Genomic DNA, 14,465 nt, shown 5'->3' on the forward strand with positions numbered 1-14,465 from the left:
ATATGCGAAACTACAGAAATGCACTTTTTGCATAGATAGGCTTGTTTTTCTTGGTTTTGTTGTGAGTGCACAGGGGATTGAAGTCGATGAGGAGAAGGTTAAAGCAATTCGAGAATGGCCAACTCCTAAATCTATATTTGAGGTGAGGAGTTTCCATGTGATACGGATCCACTACCACCAACCACCTATGGAGCTCAAGGAAACAAGGACCACAACAATGGCAATCCATTAGCACTTCCTAATGGACCAATTACAAGGAGCCGTGCAAAGAAGTATGGAGCAACCATGTCCTTATATATTCAAGAACAAATCACACAAGAGCTCCATGACCTTGCTTTCAACAAGTGCTATGAAGAACTTGAAGGAACACCTAAGTTTCTCACATTAATAGAAGCACAAGTTGAGTGGGAACCATGTTTGGATAGCAAGAGCTCCTTTGCGCTTCTTGCGCTCGCGCACGGTAGAATCGCGCTCGCGAGGTGTGGTCGCGCTCGCGTATGTGAAGCTTGCGCTCGCGAAGGAAGCTAGTTAGCTTATTTTGTGTTTTTTTTTTTGCTTTGTTAATGGGTTGGGCCTCCAATATTTCGGCCACCCTTGATTAATTAGCCTTATTTTGTTTAGATTTAGTCAATCTTTAGTAGATTTGGAATAGATATCCAAATCCTTAAGTTGTTATGATTTTGTTAGTCAACTCCTTAGTTGGTTTAGATTTGCTAAATCCTACTCCTTAGCTAACTCTAAATCCTCTAAGGATCTGGACCTCTTAGATTAGTATAAATAGCTTGTTATTTTGTAATTTTGAAGAATCAACAATTAATGAATTAAAGACTATTTCTTCATGCTTAGGCGTGTTCATGTTTTTAGAGAGTGTGAGATTGCATTCTTCTAATTGCATCAAGAATCAAGGTAAACTTATCAATTCTTTGTGGCGTTTATCTTATTCTTTTACTCTATTATTGGTGTTCTTGCTTCTTTAAGCTTTGGGTGCCATAGAGGGGAATTTATTCTAGATCTTTGATCTATTCCAAAACTTGTCATTGAGTTCATGAAATTTATTTTCATTGGGTTCCGCGTCAGTTTGGTATCAGAGCCAAAGATTAAGGTAAATTCTTATTTATCTTAGCTCTAGGATCTGTGTTTATTTGTTTTTCTTATTCTTATTGTTCTTGTGTTTGTTTTCTTCTTCATCTTATTCTTTTATGTTTGTTTTCTTGTTTGATTGTTTCAATTCGTTTTTGTTTCAATTAAATTTAGTAATTTCGTGCTTGTTTTCAATTCTGGAAGTTTAGATCTTAGATCTTGTTGCTAAAAAAAAAAAAAAAAAAAAAAAAAAAGAGTATAGAAAGAAAATTTCGTCCACCATTGAAATTGCTTGTGTGGATCTTGATTTTGTTCCTGCAACCAAGAGATTTGATCCTAATTCAAAGGGATTTTACCTTATTTTGTGGGATTTTGCCATAATTTGTGGGATTATTCCTAATCCTTAAGAGATTTGACCATATCTAGTGGGATTGTGCCTAATCCTAAGGGATTTGACCATATTTTGTGGGATTTAGTTTATCCACCATAATCTTGTGATAAAATCCAATCTTAACTACTTGTGGATAAGATAACAAAGATTAGTTGACCATATCTTTGAGATTGAGAAAATCTACTACAATCCTTGTCAAATCTAAGAATCCTACTTAAATTGGGTTGCATTAAAAAGGGAACAAGGCAGCACGCCCGTGCTACACCTCAAGCACACCCGTGCTAGATCTTGCCTACCACTTGTTGGACTAGGCCTAATTACACACGCCCGTGCTCTGTTCTAGCCCTATCTTAAAATTGTGTTCTTTTGATTTTTCTTTGTTTGCTTGCTTTGTTTTGGGTAGAATTAATTAGGTCCATATTTGGTTTGCTTTGTAGTAAGCTAAATTCATACATTATATCCTAAAATTGTCTTTTAAATTCTAGTTTCTTGTTTTTGTGTGAACTTTCTATTGCTTCTATTACATTGTTAGGGTGTGTTTGCTTGTTCACTACACTCTAATTGATCATTAAAGTAGTGCATTGTTTATGTTCTTGTGCTACTGTCCATATCGTTTTTTTTTTTTTGTCTTCTTTCTAGATTTTGTGCTTGCTTTTCATTGTTAAGTTTTATTCCTTGACTCTAAACGTGATCTTTGAGTTGGTTGGTTGAACTAAGATTCTGAAGTTCAATTGGAAGAATTGCAAGGAGTGATTCAAGAGTGTAAACACGTGAGGGAGTGAATTACCATTAACTCAAATCTTCTTGTGTTTTCTTTTGAATACTAACCATGAGCACAGGCAAATCTGGAGATGGTAATGATGGAATTCCAATTAAAGATCCTCAATTAAAACTCTTCATGGAAGCAATTCAAGGACAGTTTAGAACCTTCAATAATCTTGTCCAAGACATGAGGGAGGAATTGCAAGAGATAAAGGCTTCACAAAGCTCTAATACAACTAAAACTCGTCCACAAGCTAGATTTCAGGACCATGATGATGAAGAGAGTGAAGAGACCAATCCTAATAAACTTGATGGGGACTTGGGATCAATTAAGATGAGGATTCCAGAATTCAAAGGCAACAATAATGCTGAAGAATTCCTTGAATGGGAGAGAAAGGTAGAACAAATCTTTGAATGCCATAGCTATTCTCAAGAAAAGAAATCCCATCTTGCTGCTGTTGAATTCAAAGGTTATGCCATGTTTTGGTGGGAACAATTGCTGTTGAACAGAAGAAGGAAAGGATTACGACCCGTACCACCATGGGAGATCATGAAAGAGCTAATGCACCAAAAATTTGTCCCTACTCATTACTTTAGGGATTTACATAACAAATTAGCTAGAATGGTGCAAGGAGGAAGGAGTGTTGAAGAATACTACAAGGAGATGGAGATTTGCATGGCAAGAGCCAAGATTGAAGAGGAGGAGCAAATCACCATGTCACGTTTCCTAGGGGGTCTCAATAAAGACATTGCTGATGCTTTAGAGATGTATAGGTATGAAAGCTTAGAGGAGATGGTAGATATGGCCATGAAACTTGAAAGACAGAAAAAGGGGAGATCCAACACCAACAAGTATTCCAACAACACATGGGGATCTAAATGGTCTAAAGAAGGTGAGAAGAAGGAATTTAGAGGTTCAAATTCTCAAAGGACAGATTCAACTTCAAAGGGTAAAGAAACTGTCCAAACTCCATTTAAAAGCAACAAAGGTACTTCTAACTCTACAACCCCTTCTAGAGAAATTAAATGCTTTAAATGTTTGGGGAAAGGGCATTATGCATCTCAATGTCCTAATAAAAGAGTTATGATTGCTAAAGATGATGGGAATATTAGTTCTGAATCTGAATGTAGTGATTATGATGATATGCCTAATTTAGATGATGATAATGATGATTCAGAAAATTTAATACTTCCTGAACATGGAGAAGCTTTGGTTGCTAGACGTGCTCTGAACATGCATATAAAAGAAGAAAGCCTTGAGCAACGTGAGAATATATTTCACACTAGATGTTTGATTAGTGGAAAAGTGTGTACTCTTATTGTTGATGGGGGTAGTTGCACTAATGTTGCTAGTGTAAACATGGTAAACAAACTGAACTTAACTTGTCTCAAGCATCCTAAGCCTTATAGGTTGCAATGGTTAAATGATTGTGGGGAGGTGAAAGTAACTAAACAGGTACTTGTGCCATTTTCTATTGGATGGTATGAAGATGAGATTTTGTGTGATATAGTACCTATGCAAGCTGGACATCTATTGTTGGGAAGACCATGGCAATATGATAGAAGAGCACTTCATGATGGATTCCACAATCGATATTCTTTGATTCATAAAGGGAAAAAGGTGGTTCTTGTACCTTTATCACCTCAAGAGGTTTATGAAGACCAAAGAAAGATAATTGAGAGAGAGAGAGAGGTTTCGGCCTTGAGAAAAAAAGAGAGTGAGAATCTGAGATTGAGAGAACAAAAGAGAGAAAAAAGTAAGGATGAGGGAAAAGAGGCCACAAAAATAACAAAACAAATTAATGGCCCAATTGTGAGTGAAAAACAAAGAGAGGAGAAAAAGAAACAGACTTTTTATGCAAGAACTAGAGAGGTTAAGTGTGCCATTGCCTTAGAGAAGCCCATATTGCTTCTTAGGTACAAGGAAGTTTTGTTTACTGAATCTAACACTAACCTTGACAATTTGCCTTCTATGTTTGTTTCTATGTTGCAGGAATTTGATGATGTCTTTCCTAGTGAATTACCAAGTGGTTTACCACCTTTAAGAGGAATAGAACATCAAATTGACTTCATTCCTGGATCCACCATTCCAAATAGGCCTGCCTATAGAAGCAATCCAATGGAAACAAAGGAGTTGCAAAGGCAAGTGGATGAACTTATGGAGAAAGGTTTGGTGAAAGAAAGTATGAGCCCGTGTGCCGTTCCCGTGCTTCTAGTACCTAAAAAGGATGGAACATGGCGCATGTGTGTTGATTGTAGAGCAGTCAACAAAATCACAGTAAAGTATAGACACCCTATCCCTAGACTTGATGATATGTTAGATGAATTGCATGGGGCAACTTACTTTACTAAAATTGATTTAATGAGTGGTTACCATCAAATTAGAATGCAACCAGGTGATGAATGGAAAACTGCTTTTAAAACTAAGTATGGTTTGTATGAATGGTTAGTTATGCCTTTTGGACTATCTAATGCACCTAGTACTTTTATGAGGCTTATGAACCATGTATTGCGTGCCTTCTTAGGAAAGTTTGTGGTTGTATACTTTGATGATATACTCATCTATAGCAAGTCTCTTAATGATCATATTGAGCATGTTAGGATAGTGTTACAAACTTTGAGGACAGAAAAATTGTATGCTAAACTTAACAAATGCACATTTTGTATAGATAGACTTGTATTTCTTGGTTTTATTGTGAGTGCACAGGGTATTGAAGTAGATGAGGAGAAAGTGAAAGCTATCAAAGGATGGCCAACTCCCAAATCGGTTCCTGAAGTTAGGAGTTTTCATGGGTTGGCAAGCTTCTATAGAAGGTTTGTTAAAGATTTCTCTTCAATTGCAGCACCACTAACAGAAATTATCAAAAAGGAAGTTGGATTTAAGTGGGGAGAAGAACAACAAAGGGCATTCGAAACACTAAAAGGGAAGTTAACTTCTACACCTATACTTTCTTTGCCTAATTTTGATAATACTTTTGAGATTGAGTGTGATGCTTCTGGAGTGGGAATTGGGGCTGTGCTAATGCAAGAAAAGAAGCCAATTGCCTACTTTAGTGAGAAGTTGAATGGAGCACAACTCAACTATTCAACCTATGACAAAGAGCTTTATGCCTTGGTAAGAACTTTACATGTTTGGCAACACTACTTATTACCTAAAGAGTTTGTCATCCATACTGACCATGAGGCCCTAAAACACTTGAAGGGTCAAGGTAAGCTCAATAAAAGACATGGTAAGTGGGTTGAATTTATTGAACAATTTCCATATGTGATTAAATACAAGCATGGAAAAGACAATGTTGTTGCTGATGCATTATCAAGAAGATATACTCTAATTACTGCTCTTAGCTCTAAATTGCTTGGATTTGAGTATGTTAAAGACTTGTATGTGAATGATTCTGATTTTGGCAACATATATGTAGCATGTGAGCATGGAGCATTTGATAAGTTCTATAGACATGATGGATATTTGTTTAAGAACAACAAACTTTGTGTGCCTAAATGTTCTATGCGTGAATTGCTTGTGATTGAATCTCATAGTGGGGGATTGATGGGACACTTTGGGGTACATAAGACTTATGATATGTTGAATGAACACTTCTATTGGCCTCATATGATTAAAGATGTAGAGAGGGTTTGTAACTCTTGTATTACTTGTAAACAGGCCAAATCTAAGTCTATGCCTCATGGATTATACATGCCTTTACCTGTTCCTAGTTCTCCTTGGATTGATATATCTATGGACTTTGTACTTGGATTACCTAGGACTAAACGTGGTAAAGATAGCATATTTGTTGTTGTTGATAGATTTAGCAAGATGGCTCATTTTATTCCTTGTCATAAAACTGATGATGCCAATAATGTTGCTGAATTATTCTTTAAAGAAGTGGTAAGATTGCATGGGGTACCAAGAACAATAGTTTCTGATAGGGATGCAAAGTTTCTTTCACACTTTTGGAGGGTTTTGTGGGGTAAACTTGGAACTAAATTACTTTATTCTACAACTTGTCATCCACAAACAGATGGACAAACTGAAGTTGTGAATAGAACTTTAGGAACATTGCTTCGTGCTATTGTGGGTAAGAACTTGAAAACTTGGGAAGATTGTTTGCCATTCATTGAGTTTGCATATAATCGTAGCATACATTCTACCTCAGGTTTTAGCCCATTTGAACTTGTTTATGGCTTTAATCCACTAACTGTATTAGATCTTGTTCCTTTACCTTTGAATGAACTTTCTAATCTAGATGGTGAGAAAAAGGCAGAATTGGTGAAGTCTTTACATGAGAAGGCTAGAGCCAACATAGAAAAGAGGAACAAGCAATATGCTAATCAAGCCAACAAGGGCAGGAAGAAGTTAGTACTTATGCCAGGTGATTGGGTTTGGGTACACTTTCGCAAGGAAAGATTTCCCAACCAAAGGAAGAATAAGCTAGATGCACGTGGAGATGGGCCATTCCAAGTCTTAGAACGCATCAATGACAACGCCTACAAAATAGACTTACCAGGTGAGTATAATGTTTCTGCAACTTTTAATATTAGTGATTTGTCTCCCTTTGACATGGATGCAGATTTGAGGACAAATCTTTTTAAAGAAGGGGGGGATGATACGGATCCACTACCACCAACCACCTATGGAGCTCAAGGAAACAAGGACCACAACAATGGCAATCCATTAGCACTTCCTAATGGACCAATTACAAGGAGCCGTGCAAAGAAGTATGGAGCAACCATGTCCTTATATATTCAAGAACAAATCACACAAGAGCTCCATGACCTTGCTTTCAACAAGTGCTATGAAGAACTTGAAGGAACACCTAAGTTTCTCACATTAATAGAAGCACAAGTTGAGTGGGAACCATGTTTGGATAGCAAGAGCTCCTTTGCGCTTCTTGCGCTCGCGCACGGTAGAATCGCGCTCGCGAGGTGTGGTCGCGCTCGCGTATGTGAAGCTTGCGCTCGCGAAGGAAGCTAGTTAGCTTATTTTGTGTTTTTTTTTTTGCTTTGTTAATGGGTTGGGCCTCCAATATTTCGGCCACCCTTGATTAATTAGCCTTATTTTGTTTAGATTTAGTCAATCTTTAGTAGATTTGGAATAGATATCCAAATCCTTAAGTTGTTATGATTTTGTTAGTCAACTCCTTAGTTGGTTTAGATTTGCTAAATCCTACTCCTTAGCTAACTCTAAATCCTCTAAGGATCTGGACCTCTTAGATTAGTATAAATAGCTTGTTATTTTGTAATTTTGAAGAATCAACAATTAATGAATTAAAGACTATTTCTTCATGCTTAGGCGTGTTCATGTTTTTAGAGAGTGTGAGATTGCATTCTTCTAATTGCATCAAGAATCAAGGTAAACTTATCAATTCTTTGTGGCGTTTATCTTATTCTTTTACTCTATTATTGGTGTTCTTGCTTCTTTAAGCTTTGGGTGCCATAGAGGAGAATTTATTCTAGATCTTTGATCTATTCCAAAACTTGTCATTGAGTTCATGAAATTTATTTTCATTGGGTTCCGCGTCACCATGGCTTGGCAAGCTTCTACCGGAGGTTTGTGAAGGACTTCTCTACTATAGCAGCCCCACTCACAGAGGTGGTAAAGAAGGAAGTTGGGTTCAAATGGGGGGAAGCGCAACAAAGGGCATTTGATACTTTAAAATCCATTCTTTGTTCTGCTCCTATTTTAGTTTTACCTGACTTTGATAAAACATTTGAGATTGAGTGTGACGCTTCTGGTGTAGGTATTGGTGCAGTGTTGATGCAGGAGAGAAAGCCTATTGCCTATTTCAGTGAGAAACTCAATGGAGCGCAACTCAATTATTCAACCTATGACAAGGAGCTATATGCTCTAGTGAGAGCATTGGAGGTATGGCAACATTACCTTCTACCCAAAGAATTTGTCATACACACTGACCATGAGTCTTTAAAGCACCTCAAGGGACAAGGTAAGTTGAACAAGAGACATGGTAAGTGGGTTGAATTCATTGAACAGTTTCCTTTTGTGATTAAATACAAGCAAGGGAAAGAAAATATTGTGGCTGATGCACTTTCTAGGAGGTGTGCTTTAATTACTACTCTTAATGCTAAGTTGTTAGGATTTGAGCATATAAAATCCTTGTATGTTGATGATGATGACTTCGGTCTTATTTGGAGTGCATGTGAACATGGGGCATTTAATAAGTTCTTTAGGCATGAGGGGTTTTTATTTAAGGGAAATAAACTTTGTATACCCAAATGTTCTATGCGTGAATTGCTTGTATTAGAATCGCATTGTGGAGGACTTATGGGGCATTTTGGTGTTCTTAAAACATATGATATACTTGCTGAACATTTCTTTTGGCCACATATGCGTAGGGATGTAGAGAAACTGTGTGGTGTGTGCATAGCATGTAAGCAAGCTAAGTCTAAATCTATGCCTCATGGCCTTTATATGCCTTTACCTGTACCTACTTTGCCTTGGACTGATGTTTCTATGGATTTTGTACTTGGATTGCCCAGAACAAAGCGTGGTAGGGATAGTATTTTTGTTGTTGTGGACAGGTTTAGTAAGATGGCACATTTCATTGCATGCCATAAGAGTGATGATGCTGTCCATATTGCTGAGTTGTTTTTCAGGGAGGTTGTGAGATTGCATGGGGTGCACGCACCATAGTCTCAGACCGTGATGCCAAATTCCTTTCTCACTTTTGGCATGTTTTATGGGGTAAGCTTGGTACAAAGTTGCTGTACTCTACTACTTGTCATCCCCAAACGGATGGACAGACTGAGGTAGTTAACAGAACTCTAGGTACTTTACTTAGAGCGGTGGTTGGTAAGAATCTGAAAACTTGGGAGGATTGTTTGCCTTTCATTGAATTTGCTTATAATAGGTCCATACATTCTTCTAGTGGTTATAGTCCATTTGAGCTTGTGTATGGTTTTAATCCTTTAACTGTACTTGATTTATTTCCTTTGCCTTTAAGTGAAATTGCTAACTTAGATGGTGAAAAGAAGGCTGAATTGATCCGGGAGATACATGCTAAAGCTAGGGCTCATATAGACATGAAGAACAAAAGCTATGCTGACCGTGCCAATAAGGGAAGGAGGCGTGTGGTATTTCAACCTGGCGATTGGGTTTGGGTGCACATGAGGAAGGAAAGATTCCCAAACCAAAGGAAAGGAAAGCTTGCTGCCCGAGGTGATGGGCCTTTTCAAGTGTTGGAGAGGATCAATGACAATGCCTACAAGATTGATCTACCAGGTGAGTATGGCGTGTCTGCTACCTTTAATGTTTCTGACCTTTCTCCATTTGATTATGATTCAGATTTGAGGACAAATCTTTTTGAGGAGGGAGGGAATGATACGGATCAAGGAAGCAAGGTGAAGGATCCTCTAGCTCTACCCGTGGGGCCAATCACAAGAGCTCGTGCAACCAAGCTACGAACAGCCTTGAATGCATTTGCTCAAGAACAAATCACATTGGAGCTTCAAGATCATAATTATGCAAGATGTGAGATTGAACTTGAAGAAGCACCAAAGCTTGTTATGATGCTTGAGGCGTGCAATGAGGCTGCCATTTGATGCATTTTACATGATTCTATACTTAGGCAAATTTAGGAGGTTGTTATCTTATTATGAGCTTAAGTATGGGTTGTGTAGGGCCTTCGGCCCATTTGCCCTATTTTGTTTAAATTCTTTTAGTGGACTTAATTAATTAAGTATAAGGTTGGTTGGGCTTATTTTCTAGAGTAGGGCCAGCCTAAGTTAGTTAATGTTTAAGTCAGGATTGTTTTAAGTAGTTAGCTTGGACTTGTATTTAATTAAGCCCATTTGGGCCACATTAGGGATAAGCTTGGGCTAACTTAAGTTAATAGCTAAATTAGGGTTAGCTTAGGTTACTTATAATGTTGTAAGAGTTGCATAGCAGCCACCATTGAATTGAAATCAAAACAAAACGTTTTCTTCTTGTTCTTTCAAGAACAGATAGTGTTCTTCATAGAACCAAAATATCCTTAGTAGTTAAGCTTGTGAGTTCTACAAGATTAATTGCACCAAGAATTTCAGAGTTGTTTTCAAGAGTACTTGAAGGTAAGTTTCTGATTCTTGTTCTAAATTCCTTGCTTTCTCTCTTCAAGAGTACTTGGAGGTTAAAGGGATTGTCGGGTACTTCCGAGATTGCATGCTTTCCGCTAGATGTTCCTTGTTGATTTGCAAGAGTACTTGTTAATTAGCTAGGGTCGTATCACGTTTTGAGTCTTCTTTCTAGAATTTGTGCTTGCTTTTCATTGTTAAGGTTTATTCCTTGTTTCTAAACGTGCTTTTGAGTTGGTTGGTTGACCTAAGATTCTGAAGTACAATTGGAGGAATTGCAAGGAGTGATTAAAGAGTGTAAATATGTGAGGGAGTGCTTTACTATTAACTCAAATCTTTTCGTGTTTTCTATTTTGAATACTAACCATGAGTGCAGGCAAGTTTGGAGATAATAGTGAGGATGAAAGTCAAATAGACGATTCCCAATTAAAACTTATAATGGAGTCAATCCAAGAACAGTTTAGAAACTACAACAGTTTCCTCCAAGATATGAGAAAGGATTTGAAGGAGATTAAAGCCGCCCGATGCTCTAATAGAACAAGAGCTCGTACTAGTACTACACCAACCAGATTTCAAACACCTGAAGATGAGGAGGTCGATAATCCTAATCATTACTTTAGGAATTTGAACAATAAGTTAGGAAGGGTGCAAGGAAGGAAAAATGTGGATTACCTCAATAGGTATTCATTCACAAAGGATGAGCGGAAGACCATTCTAACACCGGTTTGGTCAAAAGAAGTGTATAAAGATCGATGTGAAAAGCAAAAGATGAGTTTTAAGGGGTGTCAATAAAGAAAAGTGTGTAAAAATAAAATGAGTGAAAATATACCGAATGCAAATAACAAGAAAGAGGGGGAAGAAAAGGAAAAAAAATTCAACCTCTTCTTTGTTTGACCATCAATGATCCTAATCCATCTTTGCCAAGTGTGTTTGTTGATCCTTTGCAAGAATTTGAAGTAGATGATGACCAAAAGAAGCTACTTGAGAAAGTGACCTCAACTTTGAGAGAAAATGGGAGTGACGCTTCGAGTTCAAGAGAACCAAAGTGTGAAAAGAGTGAAGAAAAAGAGGAGAAAGAGGCCACAAAAGATACAAACAAATTAATGGCCCAATGGTGAGTGAAACACTGAGAGAAGAGAGAAAGAAACAAACCTTTTATACGAGAGCTGGAGAGGTTAAGAGTGCTATCGCCTTGAGGCAGCCCGTGTTGCTTCTTAGGTTCAAGGAGGTTTTATTTTCTAATGCTGACATTAACCTTAATAGTTTTGCCTTCCGTGTTTATTTCTGTGTTGCAGGAATTTTCTGATGTCGTTCCTAATGAGTTACCTAGAAGCAATCCAATGGAGACAAAGGAGTTGGAAAGGCATATTCAAGTTCTAGCAACCAATGAAGTTCAATATGGTCTGAAAAGGAGAAGAAGAGTACAGGAAAAGGCATGGATTCCAAGAAGAGGTCGGATTCTGGCAAGCAGAAAGGTACCTCAACTCTTAACTAAGATTCGAGGACGAATCTTTTCGAGGAAAGAAGGAATGATACGGATTCGCTACCACTCAACCATGGAGCTCAAGGGAGCATGGGTACCTCAACTTCTAACTAAGATTCGAGGACGAATCTTTTTGAGGAAAGGGGGAATGATACGGATTCGCTACCACCCAACCATAGAGCTCAAGGAAATATGGAGAACACTTAGGCTTCTTACATTATTGGAGGCATATGTTGATGGTGTAGCACGCCCTGGCCATACTAGAGCCTAGCTTTGGCGTAATAAGTTAGCCCATTTTTGTTAGTTTTGAGTCGTAATGTTGTTAATGGGTTGGGCCACAATAAATTAGGCCACCCTTTTATTTTTATCCTTACTTGGTTTGGATTAATTATTCCTTATCCTTAGTTTGTTTGGATTAGTTAGTCCTTATCCTTAGTTGGTTTGGATTAATTATTCCTTATCCTTAGTTGGTTTGGATTAATTATTCCTTATCCTAGATTTGTTTAGATTTAGCTAATCTTTAGTTGATTTGGATTAGTGACGCGGAACCCTATGGAAATAAATTCCATGAACTCTATGACAAGTTTTGGAAGAGATCAAAGATCTAGAATAAACTCCCCTCTATGGCACCCAAAGCTTAAAGAAGCAAGAACACCAATAATAGAATAAAAGAATAAGATAAACGCCACAAAGAATTGATAAGTTTACCTTGATTCTTGATGCAATTAGAAAAATGCAATCTCACACTCTCTAAAAACATGAACACGCCAAAGGCATGGAAGAAGAAAATCTCTCTTTAATTGATTGAATAATGTGTTTATAATTACAAAATAACAAGCTATTTATACTAATCTAAGAGGTCCAGATCCTTAAAGGATTTAGAGTTAGCTAAGGAGTAGGATTTAGCAAATCTAAACCAACTAAGGATAAGACTAACAAAATCATAACAACTTAAGGATTTGGATATCTAGTCCAAATCCACTAAAGATTGACTAAATCTAAACAAAATAAGGCTAACTAATCAAGGGTGGCCAAAATATTGGAGGCCCAACCCATTAACAAAGCAAAAACTCAAAATAAGCTAACTAACTTAATGAGAGGCAGAGACAAGCACGGTCTTGGGTGTGCTACTTGGCACGGGCGTGCTTCAATGTAGGAGTTCCCTTGTGAGAGGCAGAGGCAAGCACTGATAAGGAACCCGGATCGGCAATCAAAGGAATGAGATTAAGTTCGCCTCTATGGCACCCCACGTTTATAAGGAAACGGAAACACCAATAATCGAGATTAAACGCTCTATGGCACCCCACGTTTATAAGGAAACGGTAACACCAATAATCGAGCAAAGAACAAGATAAACGCCACAAACGAGTTGATAAGTTTACCGTAATTCTTGATGCAATTAGAGGAAGCAATCTCTCACTATCTCTCTAAGCAAATAGAACAAGCAAAGCTTGAACAAATGAAGTTTATCAATATCTCAAAGTTTTGTTTACAATGAAGATGAGAGTATTTATACTAAACCTAAACATATTAGGTTACAAAGATAACAAATAAAGCATAAAACATAAAACAGGCTTGAGTCGCGCTCGCGCATTGTAAGTTCGCGCTCGCGACTTATGCCAACTAGCACTCTGCCTCGCGAGTTGCGCTTCTCGCGCTCGCTCAGTGTAGGTTCGCGCCCGCGAGTGTTGGTCGCGCTCGCGCATGTGAGGCTCGCGCTCGCGAGCTGCGCGGCCTAACTCTCTGCCTTTCGTTTGCGCTTCTCGCGCTCGCGCACGTTAAGGTGGCGCTCGCGAGATGTGGTCGCGCTCGCGTATGTGAAGCTCGCGCTCGCAAGTTACGCTGCCTAACCCTCTGCCTCTCCTTTGCACTTCTCGCGCTCGCGCAGGCCAAGCTCGCGCTCGCGAGTTATGCTGGCGCCTAGCCACTGTAGCAAATTCAACAGCAACTGTAGCAAATTCAAGGCCACTGTAGCAAGTCAAATTTACTGTAGCAAAGTCAAACTAATTGGCATGGGCACTTTAGCAGGCGTGCTTTCCTCCATTTCAACTTCACATGCCACCAACAACATTAGAAGCCTAGGAATGTCTTCAAGTTCCACAAAACACTTGTTAAATGCTTCATCATGATGCTCTTGTGTGATTTGGACTTGAATATAAGAACATGGCTGCCCATATCTCTTTGCATGACTTCTTGTAATTAGCCCTTTAGGAAGCACCAATGGATCTCCCATGTTATATCCCATATTCCCTTGAGCTCCATGGTTGAGTGTCGGCGGATCCGTATCAAGCACGGTCTGGGGTGTGCTATTTGGCACAGCCGTGCTTCAAGGTAGTTGTTTTCCTCAGCAAGTCAGACGAGGGCACGGCCTGGGTGTGCCACCTTGCACGGGCGTGCTAATTAATTCAGGTTCCCACTCAACATGTGCTTCTATTAATGTGAGAAACTTAGGTGTTCCTTCAAGTTCTTCATAGCACTTGTTGAAAGCAAGGTCATGGAGCTCTTGTGTGACTTGTTCTTGAATGTGTAAGGACATGGTTGCCCCATACTTCTTTGCACGGCTCCTTGTAATTGGTCCACTAGGAAGTGCTAATGGATTGCCATTGTTGTGGCCCTTGTCCCCTTGAGCTCCATAGGTGGTTGGTGGTGGTGGATCCGTATCATTGATATGGAATCGATACC

General features: G+C 38.6%; 1 protein-coding gene across 1 annotated transcript; it reads left to right on the forward strand.

Annotated features, from left to right (window-relative positions):
- The first annotated feature begins 2,783 nt into the window (after positions 1-2,783).
- Positions 2,784-13,005, forward strand: LOC149499044 (uncharacterized). The gene is made up of 10 exons (XM_089721765.1): positions 2,784-3,926; positions 4,068-4,379; positions 4,414-4,416; positions 4,461-6,028; positions 6,389-6,738; positions 6,802-6,897; positions 8,494-8,619; positions 8,850-8,998; positions 11,596-11,775; positions 12,940-13,005. The coding sequence occupies exons 1-10, from the start codon at positions 2,784-2,786 to the stop codon at positions 13,003-13,005; spliced, it is 3,993 nt and encodes a 1,330-aa protein (XP_089577891.1).
- The last annotated feature ends 1,460 nt before the right edge of the window (positions 13,006-14,465 follow it).

This window comes from Jatropha curcas, chromosome 1 (genome assembly GCF_041381405.1).
Source record: "Jatropha curcas cultivar XTBG-Jc1 chromosome 1, XTBG_Jcur_1.0, whole genome shotgun sequence".
Lineage (NCBI taxonomy): Eukaryota > Viridiplantae > Streptophyta > Magnoliopsida > Malpighiales > Euphorbiaceae > Jatropha > Jatropha curcas.

Coding starts and splice junctions, on each gene's coding strand:
- LOC149499044 (XM_089721765.1), top strand. CDS start 2,784: ATGAAAGAGCTAATGCACCAAAAATTTGTCCCTACTCATTACTTTAGG. Junction 6,029..6,388: donor AAAGATAGCATATTTGTTGT/TGTTGATAGATT, acceptor TTCTACCTCAGG/TTTTAGCCCATTTGAACTTG. Junction 8,999..11,595: donor AAACGGATGGACAGACTGAG/GTAGTTAACAGA, acceptor TCTGTGTTGCAG/GAATTTTCTGATGTCGTTCC.